The following is a 26,719-nucleotide window of genomic DNA, read 5'->3' as shown; positions in this document are numbered from 1 at the left end:
AGCCTCGTGTGAGTCTGTTTGTGAGTCTGTTTGTGAGTCTGTTTGTGAGTCTGTTTGTGAGCCTCGTGTGAGTCTGTTTGTGAGCCATGCGGGCTCCAATTAGCCTGTAGAGGAGAGAGAGACAGAGAGCCACAGTTAAAGGGCATGGTATTAGTGCAGAACCAGCTCAGAGGTCACTGGTGACCCAGGGGAGAAAGCTTTCACTTACTGTACCCATCAGTCCCTTCTGCTACTGTCAACAAACCCTGCCTCTCTCAACAACAGACTGGTTATGACCCAAATGAAACCCTATTCCCTATTTAGTGCACTACTTTAGACCAGGGGCCCTGGTTAGTACACTAAATAGGGTTCGTACACTGAGCCCTCTTCACAACTCTCTTTTTCTAGTTTGTTGTTGACGTGGACGCCAAGGACCTTGAAGCCCTCAACCTGCTCTACTCCAGCCTCATCAATGAGAATGAGGGCGTGCCCGGCCCTGCTTTTGCTGTGGTCCACGAACATCTCCTTTGTCTTGATCATGTTGTAGGACAGGTTGTTGTCCTGGCAACACACTGCCAGGTCTCTGACCTCGCCATAGGCTTCCTCATTGTTGAGGGAGAGGTTGTTGTCCTGGCACCACACTGCCAGAGACCTCCCGATAGGCTTCCTCATTGTTGTAGGACAGGTTGTTGTCCTGGCACCACACTGCCAGGTCTCTGACCTCCCTATAGGCTTCCTCATTGTTGAGGGAGTGGTTGTTGTCCTGGCACCACACTGCCAGGTCTCTGACCTCCCTAAAGGCTTCCTCATTGTTGTAGGACAGGTTGTTGTCCTGGCACCACACTGCCAGGTCTCTGACCTCCCTATAGGCTTCCTCATTGTTGTAGGACAAGTTGTTGTCCTGGCACCACACTGCCAGGTCTCTGACCTCCCTATAGGCTTCCTCATTGTTGTAGGACAGGTTGTTGTCCTGGCACCACACTGCCAGGTCTCTGACCTCCCTATAGGCTTCCTCATTGTTGTAGGACAGGTTGTTGTCCTGGCACCACACTGCCAGGTCTCTGACCTCCCTATAGGCTTCCCCATTGTTGTAGGACAGGTTGTTGTCCTGGCACCACACTGCCAGGTCTCTGACCTCCCTATAGGCTTCCTCATTGTTGTAGGACAGGTTGTTGTCCTGGCACCACACTGCCAGGTCTCTGACCTCCCTAAAGGCTTCCTCATTGTTGAGGGAGAGGTTGTTGTCCTGGCACCACACTGCCAGGTCTCTGACCTCCCTAAAGGCTTCCTCATTGTTGTAGGACAGGTTGTTGTCCTGGCACCACACTGCCAGAGACCTCCCTATAGGCTTCCTCATTGTTGTAGGACAGGTTGTTGTCCTGGCACAACACTGCCAGGTCTCTGACCTCCCTATAGGCTTCCTCATTGTTGTAGGACAGGTTGTTGTCCTGGCACCACTGCCAGGTCTCTGACCTCCCTATAGGCTTCCTCATTGTTGTAGGACAGGTTGTTGTCCTGGCACCACACTGCCAGGTCTCTGACCTCCCTATAGGCTTCCTCATTGTTGTAGGACAGGTTGTTGTCCTGGCACCACACTGCCAGGTCTCTGACCTCCCTATAGGCTTCCTCATTGTTGTAGGACAGGTTGTTGTCCTGGCACCACACTGCCAGGTCTCTGACCTCCCTATAGGCTTCCTCATTGTTGTAGGACAGGTTGTTGTCCTGGCACCACACTGCCAGGTCTCTGACCTCCTCCCTATAGGCTGCCTCAACGTTGTTGTTATGTTGTTGTCTATATGTTGTTATGTGGTTATTTATATGTTGTTATGTTGTTGTTTATGTGTTGTTATGTTGTTGTTTATGTGTTGTTATGTTGTTGTTTATGTCTTGTTATGGTGTTATGTTGTTGTTTATGTTGTTGTTATGTTGTTGTTTATATGTTGTTATGTTGTTGTTTATGTGTTATGTTGTTGTTTATGTGTTGTTATGTTGTTGTTTATGTGTTGTTATGTTGTTGTTTATGTCTTGTTATGTTTGTTATGTTGTTGTTATGTTGTTGTTATGTTGTTGTTATGTTTTTGTTTATGTGTTGTTGTGTTGTTGTTTATGTGTTGTTATGTTGTTGTTTATGTGTTGTTATGTTGTTGTTTATGTTGTTGTTTATGTGTTGTTATGTTGTTGTTTATGTTGTTGTTCATGTGTTGTTATGTTGTTGTTTATTTGTTGTTATGTTGTTGTTTATGTGTTGTTACGTTGTTGTTTATGTGTTGTTATGTTGTTGTTTATTTGTTGTTATGTTGTTGTTTATGTGGTGTTGTGTTGTTGTTTATGTGTTGTTCTGTTGTTGTTTATATGTTTTTGTGTTGTTGTTTATTTGTTGTTATGTTGTTGTTTATATGTTGTTGTGTTGTTGTTTATGTGTTGTTCTGTTGTTGTTTATATGTTGTTGTGTTGTTGTTTATGTGTTGTTCTGTTGTTGTTTATATGTTGTTATGTTGTTGTTTATTTGTTGTTATGTTGTTGTTTATATGTTGTTGTGTTGTTGTTTATGTGTTGTTCTGTTGTTGTTTATATGTTGTTGTGTTGTTGTTTATGTGTTGTTCTGTTGTTGTTTATATGTTGTTATGTTGTTGTTATGTTGTTGTTTATATGTTGTTGTGTTGTTGTTTATATGTTGTTCTGTTGTTGTTTGTGTTGTTATGTTGTTATGTTGTTGTTTATGTGTTGTTATGTTGTTATGTTGTTGTTTATGTGTTGTTATGTTGTTGTTTATATGTTGTTATGTTGTTGTTTATGTGTTGTTATGTTGTTGTTTATGTGTTGTTATGTTGTTGTTTATGTCTTGTTATGGTGTTATGTTGTTGTTTATGTTGTTGTTATGTTGTTGTTTATATGTTGTTATGTTGTTGTTTATGTGTTATGTTGTTGTTTATGTGTTGTTATGTTGTTGTTTATGTGTTATATTGTTGTTTATGTGTTGTTATGTTGTTGTTTATGTCTTGTTATGTTGTTATGTTGTTGTTATGTTGTTGTTATGTTGTTGTTATGTTTTTGTTTATGTGTTGTTGTGTTGTTGTTTATGTGTTGTTATGTTGTTGTTTATGTTGTTGTTTATTTGTTGTTATGTTGTTGTTTATGTGTTGTTATGTTGTTGTTTATGTTGTTGTTTATGTGTTGTTATGTTGTTGTTTATGTGTTGTTATGTTGTTGTTTATGTTGTTGTTCATGTGTTGTTATGTTGTTGTTTATTTGTTGTTATGTTGTTGTTTATGTGTTGTTACGTTGTTGTTTATGTGTTGTTATGTTGTTGTTTATGTGTTGTTATGTTGTTGTTTATGTGTTGTTATGTTGTTGTTTATGTGTTGTTATGTTGTTATGTTGTTGTTTATGTGTTGTTATGTTGTTATGTTGTTGTTTATGTCTTGTTATGTTGTTGTTTATGTGTTGTTATGTTGTTATGTTGTTGTTTATGTGTTGTTATGTTGTTGTTTATGTGTTGTCATGTTGTTATGTTGTTGTTTATGTGTTGTTATGTTGTTGTTTATGTGTTGTTATGTTGTTATTTTGTTGTTTATGTGTTGTTATGTTGTTGTTTATGTGTTGTTATGTTGTTGTTTATGTGTTGTTATGTTGTTATGTTGTTGTTTATGTGTTGTTATGTTGTTGTTTATGTGTTGTTATGTTGTTATGTTGTTGTTTACGTGTTGTTATGTTGTTGTTTATGTGTTGTTATGTTGTTATGTTGTTGTTTATGTGTTGTTATGTTGTTATGTTGTTGTTTATGTGTTGTTATGTTGTTATGTTGTTGTTTATGTGTTGTTATGTTGTTATGTTGTTGTTTATGTGTTGTTATGTTGTTGTTTATGTGTTGTTATGTTGTTATGTTGTTGCTTATGTGTTGTTATGTTGTTATGTTGTTGTTTATGTGTTGTTATGTTGTTGTTTATGTGTTGTTATGTTGTTGTTTATGTGTTGTTGTGTTGTTATGTTTATGTGTTGGTATGTTGTTATGTTGTTGTTTATGTGTTGTTATGTTGTTATGTTGTTGTTTATGTGTTGTTATGTTGTTATGTTGTTGTTTATGTGTTGTTATGTTGTTGTTTATTGTTATGTTGTTGTTATGTTGTTGTTTATGTGTTGTTATGTTGTTGTGTTGTTGTTTATGTGTTGTTATGTTGTTGTTTATGTGTTGTTATGTTGTTGTTATGTTGTTGTTTATTGTTGTTATGTTGTTGTTATGTTGTTGTTTATGTGTTGTTATGTTGTTGTGTTGTTGTTTATGTGTTGTTATGTTGTTGTTTATGTGTTGTTATGTTGTTATGTTTATGTGTTGGTATGTTGTTGTCTATGTGTTGTTATGTTGTTGTTTATGTGTTGTTATGTTGTTGTCTATGTGTTGTTATGTTGTTGTTTATGTGTTGTTATGTTGTTGTTTATGTGTTGTTATGTTGTTGTCTATGTGTTGTTATGTTGTTGTTTATGTGTTGTTATGTTGTTATGTTGTTGTTTATGTGTTGTTATGTTGTTGTTTATGTGTTGTTATGTTGTTGTCTATGTGTTGTTATGTTCTTGTTTATGTGTTGTTATGTTGTTATGTTGTTATTTATGTGTTGTTATGTTGTTGTTTATGTGTTGTTATGTTGTTGTTTATGTGTTGTTATGTTGTTATTTATGTGTTGTTATGTTGTTGTTTATGTGTTGTTATGTTGTTATTTATGTGTTGTTATGTTGTTGTCTATGTGTTGTTATGTTGTTGTTTATGTGTTGTTATGTTGTTGTCTATGTGTTGTTATGGTGTTGTTTATGTGTTGTTATGTTGTTGTCTATGTGTTGTTATGTTGTTGTTTATGTGTTGTTATGTTGTTGTTTATGTGTTGTTATGTTGTTGTCTATGTGTTGTTATGTTGTTGTTTATGTGTTGTTATGTTGTTGTTTATGTGTTGTTATGTTGTTATTTATGTGTTGTTATGTTGTTGTTTATGTGTTGTTATGTTGTTATTTATGTGTTGTTATGTTGTTATTTATGTGTTGTTATGTTGTTGTCTATGTGTTGTTATGTTGTTGTTTATGTGTTGTTATGTTGTTGTTTATGTGTTGTTATGTTGTTGTCTATGTGTTGTTATGTTGTTGTTTATGTGTTGTTATGTTGTTATTTATGTGTTGTTATGTTGTTGTTTATGTGTTGTTATGTTGTTATTTATGTGTTGTTATGTTGTTGTTTATGTGTTGTTATGTTGTTGTCTATGTGTTGTTATGTTGTTGTTTATGTGTTGTTATGTTGTTGTTTATGTGTTGTTATGTTGTTGTCTATGTGTTGTTATGTTGTTGTTTATGTGTTGTTATGTTGTTGTTTATGTGTTGTTATGTTGTTATTTATGTGTTGTTATGTTGTTGTTTATGTGTTGTTATGTTGTTATTTATGTGTTGTTATGTTGTTATTTATGTGTTGTTATGTTGTTGTCTATGTGTTGTTATGTTGTTGTTTATGTGTTGTTATGTTGTTGTTTATGTGTTGTTATGTTGTTGTCTATGTGTTGTTATGTTGTTATTTATGTGTTGTTATGTTGTTATTCATGTGTTGTTATGTTGTTGTCTATGTGTTGTTATGTTGTTGTTTATGTGTTGTTATGTTGTTGTTTATGTGTTGTTATGTTGTTGTTTATGTGTTGTTATGTTGTTATTTATGTGTTGTTATGTTGTTGTTTATGTGTTGTTATGTTGTTATTTATGTGTTGTTATGTTGTTATTTATGTGTTGTTATGTTGTTGTTTATGTGTTGTTATGTTGTTATGTTGTTGTTTATGTGTTGTTATGTTGTTGTTTATGTGTTGTTATGTTGTTGTTTATGTGTTGTTATGTTGTTATGTTGTTGTTTATGTGTTGTTATGTTGTTATGTTGTTGTTTATGTCTTGTTATGTTGTTGTTTATGTGTTGTTATGTTGTTGTTTATGTGTTGTTATGTTGTTGTTTATGTGTTGTCATGTTGTTATGTTGTTGTTTATGTGTTGTTATGTTGTTGTTTATGTGTTGTTATGTTGTTATTTTGTTGTTTATGTGTTGTTATGTTGTTGTTTATGTGTTGTTATGTTGTTGTTTATGTGTTGTTATGTTGTTATGTTGTTGTTTATGTGTTGTTATGTTGTTGTTTATGTGTTGTTATGTTGTTATGTTGTTGTTTACGTGTTGTTATGTTGTTGTTTATGTGTTGTTATGTTGTTATGTTGTTGTTTATGTGTTGTTATGTTGTTATGTTGTTGTTTATGTGTTGTTATGTTGTTATGTTGTTGTTTATGTGTTGTTATGTTGTTATGTTGTTGTTTATGTGTTGTTATGTTGTTGTTTATGTGTTGTTATGTTGTTATGTTGTTGCTTATGTGTTGTTATGTTGTTATGTTGTTGTTTATGTGTTGTTATGTTGTTGTTTATGTGTTGTTGTGTTGTTATGTTTATGTGTTGGTATGTTGTTATGTTGTTGTTTATGTGTTGTTATGTTGTTATGTTGTTGTTTATGTGTTGTTATGTTGTTATGTTGTTGTTTATGTGTTGTTATGTTGTTGTTTATTGTTATGTTGTTGTTATGTTGTTGTTTATGTGTTGTTATGTTGTTGTGTTGTTGTTTATGTGTTGTTATGTTGTTGTTTATGTGTTGTTATGTTGTTGTTATGTTGTTGTTTATTGTTGTTATGTTGTTGTTATGTTGTTGTTTATGTGTTGTTATGTTGTTGTGTTGTTGTTTATGTGTTGTTATGTTGTTGTTTATGTGTTGTTATGTTGTTATGTTTATGTGTTGGTATGTTGTTGTCTATGTGTTGTTATGTTGTTGTCTATGTGTTGTTATGTTGTTATTTATGTGTTGTTATGTTGTTGTTTATGTGTTGTTATGTTCTTATGTTTATGTGTTGTTATGTTGTTGTCTATGTGTTGTTATGTTGTTGTTTATGTGTTGTTATGTTGTTATGTTGTTGTTTATGTGTTGTTATGTTGTTGTTTATGTGTTGTTATGTTGTTGTCTATGTGTTGTTATGTTCTTGTTTATGTGTTGTTATGTTGTTATGTTGTTATTTATGTGTTGTTATGTTGTTGTTTATGTGTTGTTATGTTGTTGTTTATGTGTTGTTATGTTGTTATTTATGTGTTGTTATGTTGTTGTTTATGTGTTGTTATGTTGTTATTTATGTGTTGTTATGTTGTTGTCTATGTGTTGTTATGTTGTTGTTTATGTGTTGTTATGTTGTTGTCTATGTGTTGTTATGTTGTTGTTTATGTGTTGTTATGTTGTTGTCTATGTGTTGTTATGTTGTTGTTTATGTGTTGTTATGTTGTTGTTTATGTGTTGTTATGTTGTTGTCTATGTGTTGTTATGTTGTTGTTTATGTGTTGTTATGTTGTTGTTTATGTGTTGTTATGTTGTTATTTATGTGTTGTTATGTTGTTGTTTATGTGTTGTTATGTTGTTATTTATGTGTTGTTATGTTGTTATTTATGTGTTGTTATGTTGTTGTCTATGTGTTGTTATGTTGTTGTTTATGTGTTGTTATGTTGTTGTTTATGTGTTGTTATGTTGTTGTCTATGTGTTGTTATGTTGTTGTTTATGTGTTGTTATGTTGTTATTTATGTGTTGTTATGTTGTTGTTTATGTGTTGTTATGTTGTTATTTATGTGTTGTTATGTTGTTGTTTATGTGTTGTTATGTTGTTGTCTATGTGTTGTTATGTTGTTGTTTATGTGTTGTTATGTTGTTGTTTATGTGTTGTTATGTTGTTGTCTATGTGTTGTTATGTTGTTGTTTATGTGTTGTTATGTTGTTGTTTATGTGTTGTTATGTTGTTATTTATGTGTTGTTATGTTGTTGTTTATGTGTTGTTATGTTGTTATTTATGTGTTGTTATGTTGTTATTTATGTGTTGTTATGTTGTTGTCTATGTGTTGTTATGTTGTTGTTTATGTGTTGTTATGTTGTTGTTTATGTGTTGTTATGTTGTTGTCTATGTGTTGTTATGTTGTTATTTATGTGTTGTTATGTTGTTATTTATGTGTTGTTATGTTGTTGTCTATGTGTTGTTATGTTGTTGTTTATGTGTTGTTATGTTGTTGTTTATGTGTTGTTATGTTGTTGTTTATGTGTTGTTATGTTGTTATTTATGTGTTGTTATGTTGTTGTTTATGTGTTGTTATGTTGTTATTTATGTGTTGTTATGTTGTTATTTATGTGTTGTTATGTTGTTGTTTATGTGTTGTTATGTTGTTGTTTATGTGTTGTTATGTTGTTGTTTATGTGTTGTTATGTTGTTGTCTATGTGTTGTTATGTTGTTGTTTATGTGTTGTTATGTTGTTGTTTATGTGTTGTTATGTTGTTGTCTATGTGTTGTTATGTTGTTATTTATGTGTTGTTATGTTGTTATTTATGTGTTGTTATGTTGTTGTCTATGTGTTGTTATGTTGTTGTTTATGTGTTGTTATGTTGTTGTTTATGTGTTGTTATGTTGTTGTTTATGTGTTGTTATGTTGTTATTTATGTGTTGTTATGTTGTTGTTTATGTGTTGTTATGTTGTTGTCTATGTGTTGTTATGTTGTTGTTTATGTGTTGTTATGTTGTTGTTTATGTGTTGTTATGTTGTTGTTTATGTGTTGTTATGTTGTTATTTATGTGTTGTTATGTTGTTGTTTATGTGTTGTTATGTTGTTGTTTATGTGTTGTTATGTTGTTGTTTATGTGTTGTTATGTTGTTGTTTATGTGTTGTTATGTTGTTGTTTATGTGTTGTTATGTTGTTGTCTATGTGTTGTTATGTTGTTGTCTATGTGTTGTTATGTTGTTGTTATGTTGTTGTTTATGTGTTGTTATGTTGTTGTTTATGTGTTGTTATGTTGTTGTTTATGTGTTGTTATGTTGTTGTTTATGTGTTGTTATGTTGTTGTTTATGTGTTGTTATGTTGTTGTTTATGTGTTGTTATGTTGTTGTTTATGTGTTGTTATGTTGTTGTTTATGTGTTGTTATGTTGTTATGTTTATGTGTTGGTATGTTGGTGTCTATGTGGTTTTATGTTGTTGTCTATGTGTTGTTATGTTGTTGTTTATGTGTTGTTATGCTGTTGTTTATGTGTTGTTATGTTGTTGTTTATGTGTTGTTATGTTGTTGTTTATGTGTTGTTATGTTGTTGTTTATGTGTTGTTATGTTGTTGTTTATGTGTTGTTATGTTGTTATGTTTATGTGTTGGTATGTTGTTGTCTATGTGTTGTTATGTTGTTGTTTATGTGTTGTTATGTTGTTATGTTGTTATTTATGTGTTGTTATGTTGTTGTTTATGTGTTGTTATGTTGTTGTTTATGTGTTGTTATGTTGTTATTTATGTGTTGTTATGTTGTTGTCTATGTGTTGTTATGTTGTTGTTTATGTGCTGTTGTTATGTTGTTGTTTATGTGTTGTTATGTTGTTGTTTATGTGTTGTTATGTTGTTGTTTATGTGTTGTTATGTTGTTGTCTATGTGTTGTTATGTTGTTGTTATGTTGTTGTTTATGTGTTGTTATGTTGTTGTTTATGTGTTGTTATGTTGTTGTTTATGTGTTGTTCTGTAATGGGTCTGTAAGGGCTATGGCCATTCTAGTGGTTGTATTTCTATTTCTGTCTAATATACTCTGTCCCCTGCCCCCTGTCCCCTGCCCTGTCTGTCCCCTGCCCTGTCTGTCCCCTGCTCTGTCTGTCCCCTGTCCTCTGTCCTGTCTGTCCCCTGTCCTCTGTCCTGTCCGTCCCCTGTCCTCTGTCCTGTCTGTCCCCTGTCCTCTGTCCTGTCTGTCCCCTGTCCTGTCTGTCCCCTGCTCTGTCTGTCCCCTGCCCTGTCTGTCCCCTGCCCTGTCTGTCCCCTGCCCTGTCTGTCCCCTGCCCTGTCTGTCCCCTGCCCTGTCTGTCCCCTGTCCTCTGTCCTGTCTGTCCCCTGCCCTGTCTGTCCCCTGCCCTGTCTGTCCCCTGCCCTGTCTGTCCCCTGCCCTGTCTGTCCTCTGCCCTGTCTGTCCCCTGCCCTGTCTGTCCCCTGCCCTGTCTGTCCCCTGCCCTGTCTGTCCCCTGCCCTGTCTGTCCCCTGTCCTCTGTCCTGTCTGTCCCCTGCCCTGTCTGTCCCCTGCCCTGTCTGTCCCCTGCCCTGTCTGTCCTCTGTCCCCTGTCCTCTGTCCTGTCTGTCCCCTGCCCTGTCTGTCCCCTGCCCTGTCTGTCCCCTGCCCTGTCTGTCCCCTGCCCTGTCTGTCCCCTGCCCTGTCTGTCCTCTGCCCTGTCTATCCCCTGCCCTGTCTGTCCCCTGCTCTGTCTGTCCCCTGCCCTGTCTGTCCTCTGTCCTCTGTCCTGTCTGTCCTCTGTCCTGTCTGTCCCCTGCCCTGTCTGTCCCCTGCCCTGTCTGTCCCCTGTCCTGTCTGTCCCCTGCCCCCTGTCCCCTGCCCTGTCTGTCCCCTGCCCTGTCTGTCCCCTGCCCTGTCTGTCCCCTGCCCTGTCTGTCCCCTGTCCTGTCTGTCCCCTGCCCCCTGTCCCCTGCCCTGTCTGTCCCCTGCCCTGTCTGTCCCCTGCCCTGTCTGTCCCCTGCCCCCTGTCCCCTGCCCTGTCTGTCCCCTGCCCTGTCTGTCCCCTGCCCTGTCTGTCCCCTGCCCTGTCTGTCCCCTGCCCTGTCTGTCCCCTGCCCTGTCTGTCCCCTGCCCCCTGCCCTGTCTGTCCCCTGCCCTGTCTGTCCCCTGCCCTGTCTGTCCCCTGTCCTGTCTGTCCCCTGCCCTGTCTGTCCCCTGCCCCCTGTCCCCTGTCCTGTCTGTCCCCTGCCCTGTCTGTCCCCTGCCCTGTCTGTCCCCTGTCCTCTGTCCTGTCTGTCCCCTGCCCTGTCTGTCCCCTGCTCTGTCTGTCCCCTGTCCTCTGTCCTGTCTGTCCTCTGTCCTGTCTGTCCTCTGTCCTGTCTGTCCCCTGCCCTGTCTGTCCCCTGTCCTCTGTCCTGTCTGTCCCCTGCCCTGTCTGTCCCCTGTCCTGTCTGTCCCCTGCCCTGTCTGTCCCCTGCCCCCTGTCCCCTGTCCTGTCTGTCCCCTGCCCTGTCTGTCCTCTGCCCTGTCTGTCCCCTGCCCCCTGTCCCCTGTCCTGTCTGTCCCCTGCCCTGTCTGTCCCCTGCCCTGTCTGTCCCCTGTCCTCTGTCCTGTCTGTCCCCTGCCCTGTCTGTCCCCTGTCCTCTGTCCTCTGCCCTGTCTGTCCTCTGCCCTGTCTGTCCCCTGCCCTGTCTGTCCCCTGTCCTGTCTGTCCCCTGCCCTGTCTGTCCCCTGTCCTCTGTCCCCTGCCCTGTCTGTCCCCTGCCCTGTCTGTCCCCTGTCCTCTGTCCTCTGCCCTGTCTGTCCTCTGCCCTGTCTGTCCCCTGCCCTGTCTGTCCCCTGTCCTGTCTGTCCCCTGCCCTGTCTGTCCCCTGTCCTCTGTCCCCTGCCCTGTCTGTCCCCTGCCCTGTCTGTCCCCTGCCCCCTGTCCCCTGCCCTGTCTGTCCTCTGCCCTGTCTGTCCCCTGCCCTGTCTGTCCCCTGTCCTGTCTGTCCTCTGCCCTGTCTGTCCCCTGCCCTGTCTGTCCCCTGTCCTGTCTGTCCCCTGCCCTGTCTGTCCCCTGTCCTCTGTCCCCTGCCCTGTCTGTCCCCTGCCCTGTCTGTCCCCTGCCCCCTGTCCCCTGCCCTGTCTGTCCTCTGCCCTGTCTGTCCCCTGCCCTGTCTGTCCTCTGCCCTGTCTGTCCCCTGCCCTGTCTGTCCCCTGCCCTGTCTGTCCCCTGTCCCCTGCCCTGTCTGTCCTCTGCCCTGTCTGTCCCCTGCCCTGTCTGTCCTCTGCCCTGTCTGTCCCCTGCCCTGTCTGTCCTCTGCCCTGTCTGTCCCCTGCCCTGTCTGTCCCCTGCCCTGTCTGTCCCCTGTCCCCTGCCCTGTCTGTCCTCTGCCCTGTCTGTCCCCTCTCAGCACATCCTGATAGTCCAGAGACAGCTGAATGTGTTGGAGGAGGAGCTGAAGGAGTTCCGCCTGTCTCTCAGGCAGTACATGGAGTGTGCCTGCGCCCAGACGGGCTGTCTGCAGTAAGAGCTCATACACTACAACTCTGTGTTTGCATAACAACTTCCTGTAGTAAATATAAAGAGTTTCGTTTTTCAGAACCATTAAACCTCATACTTTAAGGTTTAAGGTTTAACAGGTTTAAAAGCCTGTTTAATAGCTTGGTGGGTGTTTATATGCTACTTCACGGGTGTACATTGAGACACAAATCAACAGATTTTTTTTCACCTTGTTTGGCTCGGGGATTCAAACTAGCGACCTTTGGGTTACTGGCCCGACACCCCTCGTCGGTACACTCAGAGAGATACGTGGTGTTTACACAGTAAAGGACAGCGTGCGTATGTATAGTACGTATAATCTGTGTGTGGAGGAGGCAGGAGAGAGGGGAAATACAGATGGTATGTGTGGTTGTGTTGTATAGCCACAGAGCCTTTAGAAATGCCATGAGGCACAGCAGGGTGACTCAGTCTCACTGACAGTCATCTTTCTCTCTACTGCACCTGCTGTCTCAAACTCTGAATGCTCGGCTATGAAAAGCCAACTGACATTTACTCATGGAGGTGCTGACCTGTTGCACCCTCTACAACCACTGTGATTATTATTATTTGACCCTGCTGGTCACCTATGAACGTCTGAACATCTTGAAGAATGAGGACTGGCCACCCCACATAGCCTGGTTCCTCTCTACCCGGCACAGCCAGAAGAGGACTGGCCACCCCTCATAGCCTGGTTCCTCTCTACCCGGCACAGCCAGAAGAGGACTGGCCACCCCACATAGCCTGGTTCCTCTCTAGGTTTCTTCCTAGGTTTTGGCCTTTCTAGGGAGTTTCTCCTTGCCGTCGTGCTTCTACACCTGCATTGCTTGCTGTTTGGGGGTTTTAGGCTGGGTTTCTGTACAGCACTTTGAGATATCAGCTGATGTACGAAGGGCTATATAAATACATTTGATTTGATTTGATTTATCTCTCACAGTTGAAGTGTACCTATGATAAAAGATTACAGACCTCTACATGTTTTGTAAGTAGGAAAACCTGCAAAATCGGCAGTGTATCAAATACTTGTTCTCCCCACTGTATATATATAGATATATATATATAGAGAGAGACACACAGAGACACACAGAGACACAGAGACACAGAGAGACACAGAGACACACAGAGACACACAGAGACACACAGAGACACACAGAGACACACAGAGACACAGACACACAGAGACACACAGAGACACACAGAGAGACACAGAGACACACAGAGACACACTAAGAGGCACAGAGACACACAGAGACACACAGAGAGACACAGAGACACACTAAGAGACACAGAGACACACAGAGACACACAGAGACACACAGAGACACACAGAGACACAGAGACACAGAGACACACAGAGAGACACACAGAGACACACAGAGACACACAGAGAGACACAGAGAGAGACACACAGAGACACACAGAGAGACACACAGAGACACACAGAGAGACACAGAGAGAGACACACAGAGAGACACACAGAGACACAGAGAGAGACACACAGAGAGACACACAGAGAGACACACAGAGACACAGAGAGAGACACAGAGAGAGACACACAGAGAGACACACAGAGACACACAGAGACACACAGAGAGACACACTAAGAGACACAGAGACACACAGAGACACACAGAGAGACAGACTGTGAGACACACAGAGACACACAGAGACACACAGAGAGACACACAGAGACACACTAAGAGACACAGAGACACACAGAGACACACAGAGAGACACAGAGACACACAGAGACACACAGAGACACACAGAGACACACAGAGAGACAGACTGTGAGACACACAGAGACACACAGAGAGACACAGAGACACACAGAGACACACAGAGACACACAGAGACACAGAGACACAGAGACACACAGAGAGACACAGAGACACACAGAGAGACACAGAGACACAGAGAGACACAGAGACACAGAGACACACAGAGACACACAGAGAGACACAGAGACACAGACACAGAGAGACACAGAGAGACACAGAGACACAGAGACACACAGAGAGACACAGAGACACACAGAGAGACACAGAGACACAGAGAGACACAGAGACACACAGAGAGACACAGAGACACAGAGACACACAGAGAGACACAGAGAGACACAGAGAGACACAGAGACACAGAGAGACACAGAGACACACAGAGAGACACAGAGAGACACAGAGAGACACAGAGACACAGAGAGACACAGAGACACACAGAGACACAGAGACACACAGAGAGACACAGAGACACACAGAAAGACACAGAGAGACACAGAGACACACAGAGACACACAGAGACACACAGAGACACAGAGACACACAGAGACACAGAGACACACAGAGACACACTAAGAGGCACAGAGACACACAGAGACACACAGAGAGACACACAGACACACTAAGAGACACAGAGACCAGAGAGACACACAGAGACACACAGAGACACAGAGACACAGAGACACACAGAGAGACACACAGAGACACACAGAGACACACAGAGAGACACACAGAGAGAGAGACACACAGAGAGACACAGAGAGACACACAGAGAGACACAGAGAGAGACACACAGAGAGACACACACAGAGACACAGAGAGAGACACACAGAGACACACAGAGACACACACAGAGAGAGACACACAGAGAGACACACAGAGAGACACACAGAGACACAGAGAGAGACACAGAGAGACACACAGAGAGACACACAGAGACACAGAGAGAGACACAGAGAGAGACACACAGAGAGACACACAGAGACACACAGAGACACACAGAGAGACACACTAAGAGACACAGAGACACACAGAGACACACAGAGAGACAGACTGTGAGACACACAGAGACACACAGAGACACACAGAGAGACACACAGAGACACACTAAGAGACACAGAGACACACAGAGACACACAGAGAGACACAGAGACACACAGAGACACACAGAGACACACAGAGACACACAGAGACACACAGAGAGACAGACTGTGAGACACACAGAGACACACAGAGAGACACAGAGACACACAGAGACACACAGAGACACACAGAGACACAGAGACACAGAGACACACAGAGAGACACAGAGACACACAGAGACACACAGAGACACAGAGACACACAGAGACACAGAGACACACAGAGAGACACAGAGACACAGAGACACACAGAGAGACACAGAGAGACACAGAGACACAGAGACACACAGAGAGACACAGAGAGACACAGAGAGACACACAGAGACACAGAGACACACAGAGACACACAGAGACACACAGAGACACAGAGACACACAGAGAGACACAGAGACACACAGAGAGACACAGAGACACACAGAGACACAGAGAGACACAGAGACACACAGAGACACAGAGACACAGAGACACACAGAGAGACACAGAGACACACAGAGACACAGAGACACACAGAGAGACACAGAGACACACAGAAAGACACAGAGAGACACAGAGACACACAGAGACACACAGAGACACACAGAGACACAGAGACACACAGAGACACAGAGACACACAGAGACACACAGAGACACAGAGAGACACAGAGAGACACAGAGACACACAGAGACACAGAGACACACAGAGACACACAGAGACACAGAGACACACAGAGAGACACAGAGACACACAGAGAGACACAGAGAGACACAGAGACACACAGAGACACACAGAGAGACACACAGAGAGACACAGAGAGACACAGAGACACACAGAGACACAGAGACACACAGAGAGACACAGAGACACACAGAGACACAGAGACACACAGAGAGACAGACTGTGAGACACACAGAGACACAGAGACACACAGAGACACAGAGACACACAGAGAAACAGAGACACAGAGACACACAGAGAGACAGACTGAGACACACAGAGACACACAGAGATACAGAGACACACAGAGACACACAGAGAGACAGACTGTGAGACACACAGAGACACACAGAGAGACAGAGACACACAGAGACACAGAGACACACAGAGACACAGAGACACACAGAGACACACAGAGAGACAGACTGTGAGACACACAGAGACACACAGAGAGACAGAGACACACAGAGACACAGAGACACACAGAGACACAGAGACACACAGAGACACACAGAGAGACAGACTGTGAGACACACAGAGAGACAGAGACACACAGAGAGACAGAGACACACAGAGACACACAGAGACACACAGAGAGACACAGAGACACACAGAGACACACAGAGAGACAGAGAGAGACACAGAGAGACACAGAGACACACAGAGACACAGAGAGACAGAGACACACAGAGATACACAGAGACACACAGAGAGACACAGAGACACACAGAGAGACACAGAGAGACACAGAGAGACACAGAGACACACAGATAGACACACAGAGAGACAGATACACACAGAGAGACACACAGAGACACACAGACACACAGAGACACACAGACACACAGAGAGACAGAGACACACAGAGAGACACAGAGAGACACAGAGAGACACAGAGAGACACAGAGACACACAGAGAGACACAGAGACACACAGAGAGACACAGAGAGACACAGAGAGACACAGAGACACACAGAGACACACAGAGAGACAGACAGAGACACACAGACACACAGAGACACACAGACACACAGAGAGACACACAGAGAGACAGAGACACACAGAGAGACAGAGACACAGAGAGACACAGAGACACAGAGAGACAGAGACACAGAGAGACACAGAGACACACAGAGAGACACAGAGACACACAGAGAGACACAGAGAGACACAGAGACACACAGAGACACACAGAGAGACACACAGAGAGACAGACAGAGACACACAGACACACAGAGACACACAGAGAGACACACAGAGAGACAGAGACACACAGAGAGACAGAGACACAGAGAGACACAGAGACACAGAGAGACACAGAGACACACAGAGACACACAGAGAGACAGAGACACACAGAGAGACACAGAGACACACAGAGAGACACAGAGACACACAGAGAGACAGACAGAGACACACAGAGACACACAGAGACACACAGACACACAGAGACACACAGAGACACACAGACACACAGAGACACACAGACACACAGAGAGACACACAGAGAGACAGAGAGACACACAGAGACACACAGAGACAAAATCAAATCAAATCAAATCAAATTTTATTTGTCACATACACATGGTTAGCAGATGTTAAATGCGAGTGTAGCGAAATGCTTGTGCTTCTAGTTCCGACAATGCAGTGATAACCAACAAGTAATCTAACTAACAATTCCAAAACTACTGTCTTATACACAGTGTAAGGGGATAAGGAATATGTACATAAGGATATATGAATGAGTGATGGTACAGAGCAGCATACAGTAGATGGTATCGAGTACAGTATATACATATGAGATGAGTATGTAGACAAAGTAAACAAAGTGGCATAGTTAAAGTGGCTAGTGATACATGTGTTACATAAGGATGCAGTCGATGATGTAGAGTACAGTATATACATATGCATATGAGATGAATAATGTAGGGTAAGTAACATTATATAAGGTAGCATTGTTTAAAGTGGCTAGTGATATATTTACATAATTCCCATCAATTCCCATTATTAAAATGGCTGGAGTTGGGTCAGTGTCAATGACAGTGTGTTGGCAGCAGCCACCCTGCACAGAGAGACAGAGACACACAGAGACACACAGAGACACACAGAGACACACAGAGACACACAGAGAGACAGACTGTGAGTGAGTAGCCTACATGATGGAATGACATTAAAGAAGTCTTGTCATTAACAACAAGTTTCCTGCTGATGTTTGAGTAAATCCTAATGAATAAAACACCTGGAAGGAACCTGGAAGGAAAACATAGTTGATGAACATGTTGACAAATCTACTTAGTGGAAAACAAACCCGAACAAAAGAAGCGAAGTGTTATTAAAGGTACAGGCTGTATAATCGTTACATATATGTCACTTACTTGGACACATTTTATTTTTGTTGTTGCTTTTGTCAGTGTGGCAGTTCAGCGACTGGCTAATGAGTCGCGTTTCATCCTGTACGAGTTCTGGGAACACAACCACGTGTGGAAGAAGTAAGTTTCTCTCCGGCTCACAGTCATTATCAGTGGAAACTAAATTAGATCACTTGACGTGTTGTGACACTTCCTCTGAGGAAGAGGAAGGTATCATGTGAAGTCGAAACATCAGTTGAACTGCTCATTAAATAAAACCTGAGATAAGAACATGTGTCTTTCGGCTCCAACTTGTTTACCAGGAATTCATCCTTTTTTTGGGGGGGGGGGGGTTGTTATAAACCCTAAACTCTATGACTTGAATGTAAAAGCACTTGGAAAATGGAAGTGTGTTTCTGTCTTTTCTATGTAGCCATCTCCAGACAAACTACAGTAAGACTTTCCAGAGAGGTAACGTGGACTTCCTGGAGACACCAGAGCTCATGACCACCATGCTGGTGCCTGGTACGTCAATCAATAACACACCTGGGGTTTCATACATACATACATACATACATACATACATACATACATACATACATACATACATACATACATACATACATACATACATACACACACACACACACACACACACACACACACACACACACACACACACACACACACACACACACACACACACACACACACACACACACACTTACATACATACATACACACACACACACACACACACACACACACACACACACACACACACACACACACACACACACACACACACACACACACACACACATACATACATACATACATACATACATACATACATACACACACATTCACACATACACACACACACATACATACATACATACATACATACACACATACATACACACATACATACATACATACTTCACATGTTCTGAACATTGTCTTAAAGGTCCAATGCATCCGTTTTTACATCAATATCAAATCCTTTTTTGTGGGTGACAATGTAGTTCCTTATTAACCAGATTTTGGGGGCGACCTGACGAAACAATGTTACGACTGGGGCTGATGGAAACGTGAAAGGCCGGTACAATAATTATATTACACAAGCCTGACAATTTGTTCATTTGACACGATGGGATGTTTCTGTGTCGGCACAATGAATTAGTCGTAATTAATGCGTAAATATTGATATAATAACCATCAAAATCAAAGGAAAGTTGGAGTCACTAAGACTTGGGATGCAGATGATTAGATTACAGAGGAAATAAATGATGACCATGGTGAAAGGTGATGAGCTTGATGCTCCTTTCCAATAAATATTGAGAGTCTTAATTCTGGTGACAGACAGGATGATGAATTGCTTGGCTGCCATTTTGACAAATACAAATGTGGAATCCTGAGTGGGCACATACGTTATATACCTCAAAATCTTTGTGATAAAACTAGAGGAAACCCATCTAAATTGTGTTTTTAATTTGGTACACGGGCAATGCAAAAAGTTATGTTATGTGTATCACAGCCTTTTATCTGCAAAAAGTCCGTTTGATGGAAACCCATCTCTGGTGGGAAGATTAGCATATTTTTGAATATTCGCATGAAAATCTGTCGCATATTGTATGGAAACCTAGCTACCCTAATATTTTTCCATTAAAACTGGACAAAATATATTTTTTAGCTAAATACTATTTCTCAAGTAAGAATTTTGCTAGGACTGTGGGGAGCGAAAAAACTGAACGTTAGCTGTTATTGGCAGAGAGGTTTGGAACTCTCTTTGCTATTGGCAGAGAGGTTTGGAACTCTCTTTGCTATTGGCAGAGAGGTTTAGAACTCTCTTTGCTATTGGCAGAGAGGTTTGGAACTCTCTTTGTTATTGGCAGAGAGGTTTGGAACTCTCTTTGTTATTGGCAGAGAGGTTTGGAACTCTCTTTGTTATTGGCAGAGAGGTTTGGAACTCTCTTTGTTATTGGCAGAGAGGTTTGGAACTCTCTTTGTTATTGGCAGAGAGGTTTGGAACTCTCTTTGTTATTGGCAGAGAGGTTTGGAACTCTCTTTGTTATTGGCAGAGAGGTTTGGAACTCTCTTTGCTATTGGCAGAGAGGTTTGGAACTCTCTTTGTTATTGGCAGAGAGGTTTGGAACTCTCTTTGCTATTGGCAGAGAGGTTTGGAACTCTCTTTGTTATTGGCAGAGAGGTTTGGAACTCTCTTTGTTATTGGCAGAGAGGTTTGGAACTCTCTTTGTTATTGGCAGAGAGGTTTGGAACTCTCTTTGTTATTGGCAGAGAGGTTTGGAACTCTCTTTGCTATTGGTCTATTAACCAATTTACCGCATGGTGATGTCACCAGGCAAGCTGTAACTCCCGCCCCATGTAAACCTGCTGATTAGAAGGTCCTGAGGTGATTGTATTTTCAACCAATCAACTATCAGGAAATAAACACTGATCAAATGTTTTCACACTTTTACAGTGTTTAGTTTTATCAGCTGTTGTACAATATGATACAAAACACAGAAAATATATATATTTTTTTGGACTGCAATTGACCTTTAAGCCTTTGGACTGGTTTGTGAATAAAACAGCCTAAGAATTAACACACAGGAAGTTCATTTAAACACACTGAGGAAGATGAACTTGGGGATTAAGTTTTTCTCACACTTCTTATGTACAAAACAACAAACAGTTCTGGTCAATATTTACTCCCTTTGAGAGCCTGGGTCAGGCTGGCTAGCCAATCAGGACCTGGAGAGACTGCATGGCTAGAGTGTGCACAGGGGTGGAGACACATGGCTATTGACTAACTATATGCCATTAACCAGACACTTTTATACAAAGCAAGTTCCAGGGAATTGAACCCACTACCCTGGCATTTCAAGTGCCATGCTCTACCTACTGAGCTACAGAGGACCTCCATTGATTCCATCTTGCCAGCTCAATCAATATAGTATTTTCTTTTCTTGAACACAATCTTCTCTCTTCTCTCCCTCCCTCCTCACCCTATTTTCTCTCTTCTCTCCCTCCTCTCCCTCCCTTCTCTCTTCTCTCCCTCCCTCCTCTCCCTCCCTTCTCTCTTCTCTCCCTCCTCTCCCTCCCTTCTCTCTTCTCTCCCTCCCTCCTCTCCCTCCCTTCTCTCCCTCCTCTCCCTCCATTCTCTCTTCTCTCCCTCCCTCCTCACCCTATTTTCTCTCTTCTCTCCCTCCTCTCCCTCCCTTCTCTCTTCTCTCCATCCCTACTCTCCCTATTTTCTCTCCCTCTCTTCTCTCCCTCCCTCCTCTCTCTCTTTTCTCTCCCTCTCTTCTCTCTTCTCTCCCTCCCTCCTCTCTCTCTCCTCTCCCTCTCTTCTCTCTTCTCTCCATCCCTACTCTCCCTATTTTCTCTCCCTCTCTTCTCTCCCTCCCTCCCTCCTCTCTCTCTCTTCTCTCCCTCTCTTCTCTCTTCTCTCCCTCCCTCCTCTCCCTATTTTCTCTCTCTCTCTTCTCTCCCTCTCTTCTCAGCCTCCTGGTGGGTCCTGAACAACAACTAAATGACATCACGCCAGGCCGACTGAGGACCGCTATCGATCAGAAACGTAGTTTGTAGTCTATCGTCTATCATTAGCATTGGGAAGAAGTGCACACACACACACACTCACGCACGCACACACACACAATACTGTCAACTTGTACTGTGAAGTCATTCTGAATTATTATGTATCAGACCTTTGTGTCCCTTCCTCATTAGCTGTGTATTGATGATGCTGTGTCATGCTCCTAGATGTTTACCCTGTTAGGATGATGCTGTGTCATGCTCCTAGATGTTCACCCTGTTAGGATGATGCTGTGTCATGCTCCTAGATGTTCACCCTGTTAGGATGATGCTGTGTCATGCTCCTAGATGTTCACCCTGTTAGGATGATGCTGTGTCATGCTCCTAGATGTTTACCCTGTTAGGATGATGCTGTGTCATGCTCCTAGATGTTTACCCTGTTAGGATGATGCTGTGTCATGCTCCTAGATGTTTACCCTGTTAGGATGACGCTGTTTCATGCTCCTAGATGTTCACCCTGTTAGGATGATGCTGTGTCATGCTCCTAGATGTTTACCCTGTTAGGATGATGCTGTGTCATGCTCCTAGATGTTTACCCTGTTAGGATGATGCTGTGTCATGCTCCTAGATGTTTACCCTGTTAGGATGATGCTGTGTCATGCTCCTAGATGTTTACCCTGTCAGGATGATGCTGTGTCACGCTCCTAGATGTTTACCCTGTTAGGATGATGCTGTGTCATGCTCCTAGATGTTTACCCTGTTAGGATGATGCTGTGTCATGCTCCTAGATGTTCACCCTGTTAGGATGATGCTGTGTCATGCTCCTAGATGTTCACCCTGTTAGGATGATGCTGTGTCATGCTCCTAGATGTTTACCCTGTTAGGATGATGCTGTGTCATGCTCCTAGATGTTTACCCTGTTAGGATGATGCTGTGTCATGCTCCTAGATGTTTACCCTGTTAGGATGATGCTGTGTCATGCTCCTAGATGTTCACCCTGTTAGGATGATGCTGTGTCATGCTCCTAGATGTTTACCCTGTTAGGATGATGCTGTGTCATGCTCCTAGATGTTCACCCTGTTAGGATGATGCTGTGTCATGCTCCTAGATGTTCACCCTGTTAGGATGATGCTGTGTCATGCTCCTAGATGTTTACCCTGTTAGGATGATGCTGTGTCATGCTCCTAGATGTTTACCCTGTTAGGATGATGCTGTGTCATGCTCCTAGATGTTTACCCTGTTAGGATGATGCTGTGTCATGCTCCTAGATGTTTACCCTGTTAGGATGATGCTGTGTCATGCTCCTAGATGTTTACCCTGTTAGGATGATGCTGTGTCATGCTCCTAGATGTTTACACTGTTAGGATGATGCTGTGTCATGCTCCTAGATGTTTACCCTGTTAGGATGATGCTGTGTCATGCTCCTAGATGTTCACCCTGTTAGGATGATGCTGTGTCATGCTCCTAGATGTTTACATCAGCAGAGATTCCAGGCATGTGTCTCAAATGGCACCCTATTCCCTATATAGTGCACTACTTTAGACCAGAGCCATATGGAACCCTATTCCCTATATAGTGCACTACTTTAGACCAGAGCCATATGGAACCCTATTCCCTATATAGTGCACTACTTTAGACCAGAGCCGTACGGCACCCTATTCCCTATATAGTTGTACTACTTTAGACCAGAACCCTATTCCCTATATAGTGCACTACTTTAGACCAGAGCCCTATTCCCTATATAGTGCACTACTTTAGACCAGAGCCCTATTCCCTATATAGTGCACTACTTTAGACCAGAGCCCTATTCCCTATATAGTGCACTACTTTAGACCAGAGCCCTATTCCCTATATAGTGCACTACTTTAGACCAGAGCCCTATACCCTATATAGTGCACTACTTTAGACCAGAGCCCTATTCCCTATATAGTGGTACTACTATATACCAGAGCCCTATTCCCTATATAGTGCACTACTTTAGACCAGAGCCCTATACCCTATATAGTGCACTACTTTAGACCAGAGCCCACTCTGCAGGGAATATTGTGTCATTTGGAATGCATGCCACCTGTCAGTAGTAGTATGTCCTCCACACTACCGGTCACAAGTTTTAGAAAACAACGGGGTTTTTCTTTATTTTTACTATTTTCTACATTGTAGAATAATAGTGAAGACATCAAAACTATGAAATAACACATATGGAATCATGTAGTAACCTATAAAGTGGTAAATTAAAATATATTTTGTATTTAAGACTCGTCAAAGTAGCCACCTTTTGCCTTGATGACAGCGTTGCACAATCATGACATTCTCTCAACCAGATTCATGAGGTAATCACCCGGAATGCATTTCAATTAACAGGTGTGACTTCTTAAAAGTTAATTTGTGGAATTGATTTCCTTCTTAATGCATTTGAGCCAATCAGTTGAGTTGTGACAAGGTAGGGGTGGTATACAGAACATAACCCTATTTGGTAAAAGACCAAGTCCATATTATGGCAAGAACAGCTCAAATAAGCAAAGAGAAACAACAGTCCATCATTACTTTAAGACATGAGGGTCAGTCAATACAACAGTCCATCATTACTTTAAGACATGAAGGTCAGTCAATACAACAGTCCATCATTACTTTAAGACATGAAGGTCAGTCAATACAACAGTCCATCATTACTTTAAGACATGAAGGTCAGTCAATCAACAGTATCATTACTGAAGACATGAAGGTCAGTCCATCATTACATTAAGACATGAAGGTCAGTCCATCATTACTTTAAGACATGAAGGTCAGTCCATCATTACTTTAAGACATGAAGGTCAGTCCATCATTACTTTAAGACATGAAGGTCAGTCCATCATTACTGTAAGACATGAAGGTCAGTCCATCATTACTTTAAGACATGAAGGTCAGTCCATCATTACTTTAAGACATGAAGGTCAGTCCATCATTACTTTAAGACATGAAGGTCAGTCCATCATTACTTTAAGACATGAAGGTCAGTCCATCATTACTGTAAGACATGAAGGTCAGTCCATCATTACTTTAAGACATGAAGGTCAGTCCATCATTACTTTAAGACATGAAGGTCAGTCCATCATTACTTTAAGACATGAAGGTCAGTCCATCATTACTTTAAGACATGAAGGTCAGTCCATCATTACTTTAAGACATGAAGGTCAGTCCATCATTACTGTAAGAAATGAAGGTCAGTCCATCATTACTTTAAGACATGAAGGTCAGTCCATCATTACTGTAAGACATGAAGGTCAGTCCATCATTACTTTAAGACATGAAGGTCAGTCCATCATTACTGTAAGACATGAAGGTCTGTCCATCATTACTTTAAGACATGAAGGTCAGTCCATCATTACTGTAAGACATGAAGGTCAGTCCATATGGAACATTTCAAGAACTTTGAACGTTTCTTCAAGTGCAGTCGCAAAAACCATCAAGATGTGATGAAACTGGCTCTCATGAGGACCGCCACAGGAAAGGAAGACCCAGAGTTACCTCTGCTGCAGAGGATAAGTTCATTAGAGTTAACTGGCTCTCATGAGGACCGCCACAGGAAAGGAAGACCCAGAGTTACCTCTGCTGCAGAGGATAAGTTCATTAGAGTTACCAGCCCCAGAAATGGCAAAATAAAATAAATGCTTCAGAGAGTTTATTAAGTAACAGACACATCTCCATATCAACTGTTGAATTAGGCCTTCTTGGTCAAATTGCTGCAAGGAAACCACTACTAAAGGACACCAACAGGAAGAAGAGACTTGCTTGGGCCAAGAAACATAAGCAATGGATATTAGACTGGTGGAAATGTGTCTTTTGTTCTGGAGTCCAAATTGGAGATTTTTGGTTCCAACCGCCGTGTCTTTGTGAGACACGATGTGGGTGAACGGACGGTCTCTGCGTGTGTTTTTCCCACCGTAAAGCATAGAGGAGGAGGTGTGATGGTGTGATGGTGTTATGGTGTGATGGTGCCACTGTCTGTGATTTATTTAGAATTCAAGGAATACTTAACCAGCATGGCTACCATAGTATTCTGCAGCGATACGCCATCCTATCTGGTTTGTGCTTAGTGGGACTATCATTTGTTTTTCAACAGGACAATGACCCAACACACCTCCAGGCTGTGTAAGGGCTATTTGACCAAGGAGGAGAGTGATGGAGTGCTGCATCAGATGACCTGGCCTCCACAATCACCCGACCTCAACCAAATTGAGATGGTTTGGGATGAGTTGGACTGCAGAGTGAAGGAAAAGCAGCCAACAAGTGCTCAGCATATGAGGGAACTCCTGTTGGAAAAAGCATTCCAGCTGAATATGGTTAATAGAATGCCAAAGCTGTCATCAAGGCAAAGATGAAGATTTGTTTCCCTTTATTTAACCAGGTAAGCTGGTTGAGAACCAGTTCTCATTTACAACTGCGGCCTGGCCAAGATAAAGCAAAGCAGTGCGACACAAGCAACAACACAGAGTTACACATGGAGTAAAGAAGCGTACAGTCAACAACACAATAGAAAAGTAGAAAGTCCATATACAGTGTGTATAACATATAGTTGGATTTGTTTAACACTTTTTTGGTTACTACATGATTCCATATCTGTTATTTCATTGTTTTGATGTCTTCACTATTATTCTACAATGTAGAAATTAGTAAGAATAAATAAAAACCCTTGAATGAGTAGGTGCTGTAACACTTTTGACTGGTACTGGACATGGCTGTACTGTACAGGGAGGGTTTGTGTCTGTGGGTTTGTCTGTGTGTGTGTGTCCGTGTGTGTCTGTGTGTTAGAGGCTATCCCTGTGTAGTATCAGTGCTTGGGAGGATGAGAACAACCCAAGCTAACCAACAGGTCACCGTACATTTCTGGACACGATGGATTCTATAGTTATTGGATGTATTTTAATGTGTGTAAATCATTCAGTGGTAAGAAATAAAGAAAATATATTGTTGTCTGTCTCTGTATCTTATTTCAATCAGGTTGTTCAATACTCATACTGTCACTGAGAGTTAACCTACCGTTAGCCTGAAATTACCTGTCACTGAGAGTTAACCTACCGTTAGCCTGAAATTACCTGTCACTGAGAGTTAACCTACCGTTAGCCTGAAATTACCTGTCACTGAGAGTTAACCTACCGTTAGCCTGAAATTACCTGTCACTGAG

The 26,719-nt window shown here is 41.7% G+C and overlaps 1 protein-coding gene across 32 annotated transcripts in view; it reads left to right on the top strand.

The window, feature by feature from the left end:
* necab1 (N-terminal EF-hand calcium binding protein 1) overlaps nt 1-26,502 on the top strand; it is a 147,128-nt gene extending 120,626 nt beyond the window's left edge. The window contains exons 10-16 of one of the 32 annotated variants that reach the window (XM_052473005.1): nt 11,928-12,040; nt 18,079-18,156; nt 18,449-18,540; nt 21,525-24,239; nt 24,368-24,457; nt 24,548-24,847; nt 24,938-26,502. In XM_052473005.1, the coding sequence (XP_052328965.1) occupies nt 11,928-12,040; nt 18,079-18,156; nt 18,449-18,540; nt 21,525-21,553 (312 nt within the window). In that variant the 3' untranslated portion in view covers nt 21,554-24,239; nt 24,368-24,457; nt 24,548-24,847; nt 24,938-26,502. Of the gene's footprint in view, nt 1-11,927; nt 12,041-18,078; nt 18,157-18,448; nt 18,541-21,524; nt 24,240-24,367; nt 24,848-24,877 lie in introns of all 32 variants that reach the window. The other 31 variants (XM_052473003.1, XM_052473007.1, XM_052472999.1 and 28 more) reach the window with 31 other exon arrangements.
* Nucleotides 26,503-26,719: the final 217 nt, after the last annotated feature.

Source organism: Oncorhynchus keta, chromosome 20 (genome assembly GCF_023373465.1).
Source record: "Oncorhynchus keta strain PuntledgeMale-10-30-2019 chromosome 20, Oket_V2, whole genome shotgun sequence".
NCBI lineage: Eukaryota > Metazoa > Chordata > Actinopteri > Salmoniformes > Salmonidae > Oncorhynchus > Oncorhynchus keta.
Note: the sequence above shows the minus strand (reverse complement) of the source record. Positions and strands in the feature narration are given on the sequence as shown.